This window comes from Quercus robur, chromosome 5, assembly GCF_932294415.1.
Source record: "Quercus robur chromosome 5, dhQueRobu3.1, whole genome shotgun sequence".
Classification (NCBI taxonomy): domain Eukaryota; kingdom Viridiplantae; phylum Streptophyta; class Magnoliopsida; order Fagales; family Fagaceae; genus Quercus; species Quercus robur.
In genome coordinates, this window is record NC_065538.1 from 76351273 (window position 1) to 76361348 (window position 10076).

At 35.0% G+C, this 10076-nt stretch overlaps 1 protein-coding gene across 3 annotated transcripts; it reads right to left on the minus strand.

Annotated features, from left to right (window-relative positions):
* Positions 1 to 1340: 1340 nt before the first annotated feature.
* LOC126727148 (F-box/FBD/LRR-repeat protein At5g56420-like) lies at positions 1341 to 8494 on the minus strand. Of its 3 annotated transcripts, none has more exons than XM_050432679.1 (6): positions 8283 to 8494; positions 8087 to 8205; positions 7642 to 7705; positions 6149 to 7104; positions 1904 to 2056; positions 1341 to 1799 (listed from the first exon to the last, which is right to left on the minus strand). In XM_050432679.1, the coding sequence occupies exons 4-6, from the start codon at positions 7088 to 7090 to the stop codon at positions 1503 to 1505; spliced, it is 1392 nt and encodes a 463-aa protein (XP_050288636.1). In that variant the 5' UTR covers positions 7091 to 7104; positions 7642 to 7705; positions 8087 to 8205; positions 8283 to 8494; the 3' UTR covers positions 1341 to 1502. The 3 variants fall into 3 exon arrangements, with proteins under 3 accessions (XP_050288636.1, XP_050288635.1, XP_050288634.1); XM_050432678.1 differs by having other exon boundaries at positions 8087 to 8210; XM_050432677.1 differs by having other exon boundaries at positions 8087 to 8494.
* Positions 8495 to 10076: the final 1582 nt, after the last annotated feature.

Below are 10076 nucleotides of genomic sequence, written 5' to 3' on the forward strand. Positions count from 1 at the left end.
AACTTATTGGGAAGGAAAAAAAAAATTTAGGGATATTGGGGGGAATTAATTATTCTATATAGTTATCCAACATGTGGGGAATGACTTTTTAGAGATGCTATTTATGATTGCATGGAGTATGTGACATAATTGAAATGCAGCTCGACATGGGAGCCCACAACAATTTGCGAATTTGGTAGTGCAAAGAGCTTAGGTGTTGCTAGATAAATTTCAAATAGCAAACCACTCTATTTCCCAACCGAAGGAAGACGTGCAGGAAATCTGGGCAGTTCCAATTGCACCTAGCTACAAGGTGAATGTGGATGGGGCGGTTTTTAGTCAATCTTGCCAAGCTGGGGTGGGTGTTGTGATCACAGACTATGAAGGAGAGGTAATAGCAAGAAAACAAATTCACCAGCCGCTGGGACCCTGGGAGATTGAAGCAAAAGCTATGGAGGTTGGGGTTTCGTTTGCTTGGGATGTGGGTATAAGGGAAGTGATCTTTGAATGTGACTCCAAAATTGTATCTGATGCTCTTTTGGGGTTATGTACACCACCTATAATTATCTCAAATATCTTGGCCAGGGTATCTCTTAAGTTTCAAGATTTTTGATTAGTTCAAGTGTCTCATGTTAGGCGTCAAGGCAATAGGCCAGCTCATATATTGGCAAAGCATGCCAAAAATATAGTCAATAGTGATAATTTTGTAACATGAATAGAAGAAAATCCATCGCTGATTGAGTCAGCTATTGCTCATGATGTATTGAATTTATCTTTGTTTTAATAAAATTACAAGTTTCTTATAAAAAAAAACTTATATCCATGTCTCTCACAATATGTGGGTTCTACATGTGTATATACCCAAATTGCCAAATTGCCTAACCAGGAAGATCCCTAGCTGCACAGACAAAGACAATGTCGCCTAAATGGTCACTGCATTCTCAGCAAGCCTAAAACTCTAGCGTCAATATTCAACATAAAGCAGTAATAGAAAGAAGAATTTTAAAGAATCGATTTATAGGGATTCCCATATCACATAGATCTCACTACATGTGCATGGAGGCTACTTATTGTTACTATTATAGTGTGCCCTCTCAAATGGGCGTTCATTTGTCATATCTTCATGCTAATAACCAGTAGCCTAAATTGAAACCAAATATATTTTATCACCAATAATACAAAGAAAGCTAGAAAGTCAAAAGGAAATTGTTCATAACTTCCTACTCATTACCCCATCTTCTCAATTAGACCATATGACAATCGTATTTTCTTCCTTTTAGTAGCTAGAATTTATTCCATCTGTTTTAGCTTCATAACTAGTAGGTACTGTACTACACATATATTGAGTGTAAACTTATAGATTGGACAATTCAAAACTATATTATCAATTAACAAAAAAGATCATTACATTATAGCAAGTTACATGGGTACGTAGAAGGTCAAGACAGGAAAAAAGGGAATTTAGTTTTTGAAGTTCGAAGTATAATGAAATAGGAATTAATGGCTTTTGTGGAGATAAAAGCTCAAGAAAGGTTCAAATCAAAAACCAATTCACAATGTTTTGACCCTCTGGGTAGCTTCAATAACTGTTCGTGAACCTTCTTCAGATTCTCCAAGTCCTCTGCAAAATGATGTGAACAAGTTATGACCATTTTGTCCAAGACCACTGCATTCTTGAGCAAAATCTTTACAGCAGATAGCTCCTTCTCGTCTCCCTCATAATTACAAACTTTAATGCAATTGAGCTGTGACAAGAAACATGGCAGCACTGGATCCAGTATTCTATCATTCCTTTCATAATCTGAGGATAGATTGATCTCCTAAATTATCATTACAAAGTGAATGTTTTAACCATCACGGTAAATCAGAAAAATAACATAGAACACATACATGATAATAAACAATGTAGTGCTAGTGAAGTTACCCCATAAAACTCAATTGTCTTAAGACACGAAGATTTTTGCAATATCTTCAACAGTGCTACACTGTCAAGATTAACCAGCGATTCATCGAATGCCAAATACTCCCACGTTTTTGAAGGTAGGAGTTCTGCAACTTCTACTGCATATGTTAAAGCCTATGAACAGAAATGCATTATAACTAAGAGACTTTCTGTGGCAAGAATACAAGAAGATAACTGCATTTATAACATTATGCAAATATGGATGCTTGATTAATTAACACGAGATAAGCAACAAGAAGAAAAAATTAGAATTAAACAAGAACTTAAGTAATTTTCAATCATGTACTGATGTAGGTATTTGGCTCAAAGTGGTAAGGATTGGATGAGGTCAGGATAAGTCGTTCATTGAGTGTATGAATAAGTTAGATAAGAATAAGGATGAGCATGAAGTTAGTATATAACTGTAGTTCAAATTGTCAGAAAAACTGTTTCTGTTCTACAGCTTTACCAGACTAGGAAATACTTATCTTACTCTTTTGTATATATTGTCAAATGTACCAACAGAGAACGATTAATATTTTAAGAGCCTTTTTCCAATAGTTGTCTAAGACTAAGACGTTCATGATATCAGTGCCATTAGAGTCAATTGGTCACAATTCTTCTTGATAACCAGCTTCGCCCTTATTAATGGCTACCACTCCTTCATCTTCCACACCCCAGTATCCTTACCTGTCGACTTTGAATATTGGGAACCATTTATCCCTTAAGCTGACTCAAACAAATTTAAAACAGCAACAACAAAGCCTTAGACCTAAAATTTAGAAGTCAGCAATGGACCCTTAACAAATTAGTTAGGATCGGCTACATGTATTCTTTTCTTCCATTCTGTTTATCTAAAGTCATACTCTTTGTTACTTCCTTAATTGATATATCATTTTTTATTACTTCTACTAATGTAATTTTTTATCATACTTTACCTTTTTTTCATTCCCTCAACTTAGATCACCTAATCTTTTCTTACTAGTGCATTAGTCTCTCTCCTCTCAAAAGAATCAAACCATCTCAAGTGACCCTCCTTTATCTTTTCATCAACTAGGGTATACCTATTTTTAAGCGGATTTTCTCATTTGAAATCTTATTTTTCCGTGCATTTCCACTCTTATTTCAACTACTCTTATTTTATAAATATGTTGCTTCTTAACAGCCCAACATGGTACCATAGAGCATAGATAGTCATACAACAGTCTTCTAAAATTTTCTCTTAAACTTAATAGGTATTTCATTTTTTCTTTTCTTTTTTTGATAAATAATGGAATTGTATTAAAAGAGAAAAACAAGGTACACCGGGGGTGTACATGAAAAACAATAAGGTATGAAAGAGGAGAGATTTAAGATCCAAAATAGACCATTCTTTCCCTTAAAAACATCTTGAGTTTCGTTTTCTCCAAATACACCATAGGACACAATGAGGAACAGCCCTCCATAAATCAATGCTCCGATGCCCACCAAAGAAACCTTGCCAACTCAAAAATAAGTCAAAAACACTATACGGCATAACCCAAAGGAGACCAAAAAGGGTCCACACCATAGACCATAACTCATAGGCAATAGGACAATGAAGAAGAAGATGATTCACCGATTCCCCACTCTTTATACACATATAGCACCAATCAATAACTGCAACACCCTTATACCATAAGTTCTCAAGAGTCAAAATCTTACCTAAAGCGGTGGTCCAAGAGAAGAAAGCAACCCTAGGAGGGATCTTTGAACGCCACACAAATTTCCAAGGGAAAGAAGTTACAAAAGTAGAGGAAAGGGAGACATAGAACTCACTCACTTTAAAATACTTATTCCCTAATAGGTATTCTATGATCACACAATACTCCTAATGTGCTTCTCCACTTCATCCACTCTATTTTTATCCTATCATTCACATCATCTTCAATTTCTCCATCTTTATTAATTATTAGTCCAAGATATTGAAAGTTGTCACTCTTTAGTGTTTCTTGAGCATCAAGTTCAATTTCTACTTTTACAAAACTTACATTCCATGTACTATGTTTTAGTCCTTAATCGAAAGTCTTTAGATTCTAAAGCGTCTTGCCAATTTTCTAACTTGGCATTAACTCTATTTCTAGTTTCATTCATTAAAATTCTATCATTTGCAAAAAGTATAGACCAAGAGACTTCCTCTTGGATTGATTTAGTGAGTTCATCATGTAGAGTCATCATCAACTCTAGAGCATTAGGCCTAAAATTTTCCAATGTTTTGCATTTGTGACAATAGGTGAACAGTTCAAGACAAAGAAGTGCTCCTTTCTTGACTTTTCTTTTACCATTTTTTCTACTTTTTTAACTAGTTAGGCAAGTGAATTTAGGATGTTGTTTCCTTGCTTGTCTCCTTAGTATGGTAGTTGTTCTCTATATAAGGCTAGCTACGGATTGTATCAATTCATCCAAGAAGTCAGCAGTATTCAAGAAGAAGTGATATAGCTATCCAAGAATAAGTAGTGAGATAGCAAATAAGTGTAAGGAGAAAAGCAGTGAGTGAAAAAGTGAGGAGTACTGGTGCATGTAGCAAAGTGTGTGTAATGTTATAAGCATCAATAAAACTTCTTTTTATTGATAACTCCTTTGTGTATTCTATTTGAGTGTGGTGAGATTTATCACAAAGTATTTGATAAGATATTCTAAGACTTTCACAACGGCAAATCTCTACACATCCATCACCAGTGCAAAGAGATAATGCCACATTAGAAAGACAAATAAAAACTAAAAATTCTAATCATTCATCTAATTTGCTAGACCAAAAATCAAATGATTAAATAATTTAATCACAAAATGAAAAACTTATTTGGAGTTAAAGGGAAAATGGGATCATTTTAATTTAGAAAGAAATTATTTGAAAGTATTGACACCTTCCACACATTGAAGATAAAATTAAGGAATCGATTGTCACGAGCCTAAGAGTAAATCAATGAATTGGCGAAATCAATTATATTGATATGAAATTCAACTTCAAAATATACACAAAATTGATAATTGACTTATTTTCAAATTATGTAAATCTCATTATAAATATGGGTTCCCTTAAGACTTATTATCAACACAGTGAATAAAAGAAGTCACCATTAGTCTTTTGGTGTTGTGGATGTAGGTCTTAGTGACCAAAAAATGTTAATCTCTTTTTTTTTTTTTTTTTTCTTTCTCATATTTTCTTTATATTAATACTTCAAATTAGTTCATACCAAAATTCACCTTTATTGACTAATTTTCTTGTACTCCCAAAAAAAAGTTTTATTTTTTTATTTTTTATATATAATTTCATAGCTAGGGAGGAAGAATTGAACCCTAGACATCTCTGTTGGAAACACAAAAAATGTCAGCCAATTCAGCTACCAGACTCTTGACAAAAAAAGTACAATAATTTCGTAAGACAGCTCCAAACTTTGGATTCAATTTCTGCAAGTTGTGTATTTCATCAAAGATTAATACACAACTTGAGGGGTTATTGGAAAGTATCACTTTCTACCAAGTGAAGATGAAATCAAATGATTGATTGCTAGGAGTAAATCAAGGGGTTGGGGAAATCAATCATATTGATCTGAAATTCCAACTCAACTCAATAGATGTAATAAATTAATAGTTGACCAAGTTTCAAATTCCATTATAAATATGGATTGCCTTGTAATGTGCTATAAATCAAGTATGAAAGATAGTCATTTGACTTTTGATGTTGTACATGTAGGTCATAATGACTGAACCATGTTAATCTCTTTTGTTCTTCCTTTCTTAATTTCTCTTTATGTTCAATAATATTCCAAAGTATTGACAGGAATATTGAATTTTTAAATGGGATTTTGGCTTAGATATACCCACAAAGGCAGTGGCTTGTAAGCAAAAGTTAAAACAGTTTTGAATATTATATAAAGAAATATTTTTGTTAAGTGTTAAAAAAAGTGTTTCGAGCTTGGGTAAGTTACTGCATATAATTAATTGGTCAGGATTCAAGACTCATTATGCGTGGCAAAATTTCCTTGTATGTAAGAATATTCTTCAAACATGTGTCACAAGACTCAGACTCAACAAACATGAAAGCCCAAAATGCTATTCTGACATCAGCTTCAACCTTTAGTCGGTTACCTTTTTCCAATTTGATATAAATGATACATATTTGTGCAAGCAATGCATACAGTTAAAAATAAAAAATAAAATAAAACAAAATCAAAAAAGACAACCTTATAAAGAGAGAAGAAAGCATACCTTAAGAGCACAGTCTGCAAGTATTAGTTCTTTTATTCTATAGAACCCTGTAAGAAGAATATACATGCGCTGGGCAACTTGCCTTTGTCTCTGAAGAGACCAACCAACAACAATTGTTGCATTTACAAGTGAGGATGAGTTATATACACGGTATTCATTGTAGAATTCACCAAAATTATAAAATATATTGAGACTAACTCCAGAAATCATGACCTGACAACCCTTTTCATCATTCTGATTTTCTGTATCTTCGGTTATGCCAATATAAAGAAGTTTTGGAGCAGAAATACTCACAACCTTAATATTCACCCAGTTGCAATACTCTAATTCCAACTCCTCCAGGACTGGCAATCCAGAAAAAAGCTTCTGGGTTAAGTACTCATTGGAAAATGTAACATATCTAATAATTAAGCTCTTGAGATTTGTGAAACAAACTGTAGGAGGAAGTTTAGGGATACCATATATTTCAAGTTCTAGCTCTGTCCATGTCACACATTTAAACAAGCTATGAGGTAATGAAAACGGTTCTGCAAAGTGGTAAAGTCTAAGATACAACTTTTGAACATTACGCCTTACTGCAGTGGAGATCCACGCACTAACATGAGATGCATCATTTAGCACTTGACAAGAGAGACTGAATCTTTTTATATCAGTTGAGTTGCGAAGAAGAAGCACTCTTTCCACATATTTCATGAAAAGTATTCTCTTCTCATGATCCATTCCACCAAAAAAATCAAGATTGGGAATGGACGTCCATAGGTATTCCCACCTCTTACAAAGTATGCTAGTTCTAATAGCATCTCTTGTTGGAAGTAAGGATAGGATGTATCGAAGAATCTCCTCCGGTAAATTATGTAAGCATTTGATGTTCCTGTCAACAATGTCTAGTTCTTCATTTAGCTTCTGCTTTTTGGGTTGTTGAGTAAGACCACTTTCATCCATAGTTTGAACAATTCCTAATATAAAAAAATAAAAATAAATAAATAAATAAAAGCTTTATCAGATACTATATTAAGAACATAGTGAGATACAAATAGTCAGCTAAAAATATAAGTTTTTTATAAATTACTTCACAAACGTATGGCCGACCCTAACTAATCTGTCAAGAATTCATAGTCGACCCCAAAATTTTGGGACTAAGACTTTGTTTGTTGTTATAACTATAAATAAATATAAGCTATTCCAACAAGTATAAAGTTTTGGAATCTTGACTAAACTGACCTATCACTACACAAAATCACCACCATCAAATTTTCCATTTCTTTTTCCCTACTGGGTCTTGTTTACTTTTCTAACATTACCAAAATCAAGATAAGAATAGATATTCCAAAACCATGTATTTTGAATGTAACAGTGTTTTTTTATTTTTTGGCCAAATTTGGATCAATTGAAAACTTCCATGCACTAAGCTCGCAAGACAATCGCTATCGCTGAACAAGAACTATATATTACTAGTATATAAAGATGATAGAAAGTAATGGGTAGATAATTACCGTTTGTGCCACTGGCAGGAATCAAAACGACGGAGCTTTGGTGGGTGGACTGGCTTTTCAGTGTCTGATGTGAGAAAAAGAAACCAGAGAGACTTATCAAAAAAAAAAAAAGGAGAAACCAGAGAGGGTTTGTGTTTGGTGTGAAACAAAGTAAAGAATTTAGAATTCCCTCCAAATTGTGAATTTTTTTTTTCGGCGTTAAACCGGCAGCGTTTGGGGGAAGATATGATGGACCTGGGCTTGTTAAAGTTGGCTGATAATTCAGGCACACTTGGATTTTTTTCACTCAAGGATGATTCAATTGTATTAGCCTAAGCTAATTCCAACTCAGTTTCATTGCCCAATTCTCCAAAAGAGTTTGGCTTCTCTTCCGCACTTTTTTCATTGGATATTTTCTTTTGTTTTAAATATATAATAACAAATAATAGTGGGTTTTAATTTCTACCTATTAGTGGAAATGTATGATGAATGTGCCCCTTGGTGCAAACCTTGAGAGGCCATGAGCATGACCTTGGCACCATTCGTGATCTCCAATGCTCTCAACGTCATTGTATCGACCAAAACCTTCCCTATCCACAAAGATACAAGTTTCATTCTAGAGAGAGAAAGCGAGAATTCACAGAGAGAGAGAGAGAGGGAACCTTTGAAGATGAGCTTTTGGCCACGAGTGAGGACATTGGTGAGGGGTTGGAGAAGGGATTTGAGGTGAGTGATGGTGGAGTCAGGTGAAAGAGTGAGCGGAATTGATCTGCTGCTGAATTTGATTGAGATCGTTATGTCCTTGTTCTCGCCTTTGCCTTTTCCATTTGGATCGGCTGCACCGCCCTCCTCCAGTGTTGTGCTTTGTTTGGTCACAAGTAGGGGTGGCAAAAATTATCCATATCCATGAACCCGCCCGTTACCCACTTTATTTGGATAAGTCTTAACCCAACCCATTTAAATATTTGGGTTAAATGGATAAGGACCTATTTGGTTATTTAATTAGATGGGTCTAAATGGATAAATCCACTATACCCACTAAACCCATTTAAAATTTTAAAATTAAATAAACCCACAAATTACCCACAAAACCTTTCTAAAATCTAAAACTTAAATAAAGAATATAACCTTCTTAAACCCAAAACATTCGGCCCTCAGTCAAATAAAAAAAAAAAAAAATTCCTACATTTTCTCATCATCCAAACAGACTCGTAACAAACACAAAACCAAAAATAGCACACGATCACATTCTCGGCAACCAAACATACATTACAGAACACAGTCGATGACCTTGAAAATCAGAAAATCACTCGTCCAAACTAATAACAAAATATTAAAAAGGCAAAAACAAAAAATCCAAATCCAAATCCGAATCTAAACACCTGCACTTCCCTACACTCCCGGCGCACGTTAGCAAACCCGTCCTCTTCGCCGCTATTCCTTCGTCGTCAATGGCTTCCGTTTCTTCTCCGACGAACAAGTTATCGTCGTCCGTACAACCACCGGGACGAATGAGGGTTTTGAAGGAACGATCTGGACCGCTGGGGGATGCTGCTCAGAAAAGTATGGGGATCGGTCTCCAACCGGTCCGAGTCAACGTCATCGGATCGTAACCCAATTTTCTCGTCGTCGCCGTTGTTGTTGTCGTCGCTAGGGGCGTTCAATCAGTTACCGGCGGATATATTAATGCAGATACTGAGAAAGCTTGGAGCTAAGGACGCTATGAAAATGAGCGTCTTAGAAATCGTTCATCTCCGATAATCTTCTCTGGATTTTCTTCCTCCAGAACCAGGCATATGAGTCTTGGGACTCTTTTCTTCACCGAGACCAGCTTTGTTTGGATTCCGAGAAAGGAAAGGAAAGTTTGTGGCAATATTGATTTTTTTTTTTTTTTTTTGGACTCTTTTCATCAGAGAAAGGAAAGTTTAGATGGTAAGTTAGAAAAGTCTTCAACACGTGCTAACGCGTTTGTGGCAATATTGATTTTTTTTTTTTTTTTTTTTTTTTAAGAATCAACAACAGTATTGAAATTAAATGGGTTAAATGGGCGGGTTACTAATTAAATGGGTTGGGCGGGTAATGGATAATTAATTTATATATAAATGGGTCATAAATGGATAAATGGATAATTACACATCCAACCCATTTATGACCCAACCCATTTATGACCCAACCCGCCCATTTGCCACCCCTAGTCACAAGTGAGTGGTGATCGACTCTCTGCCTCTGTCTGTGTCTCGGGACCCAGGAGTATCATGTCCGAGAGCTTAGGGGCTGCACTGGTATTTCAATTCAGGTCCACTTGGATTTTATTCACTCAAGGATGATTCAATTGTATTAGCCGAAACAAATTCCGAACTCAGTTTTCATCGCCCAATTCTTAAAAGAGTTTGGTTTATTTCCAGCACTTTTATTACTAGATATTTTCTTTTATTTTAAATATACAATCGCAAGTG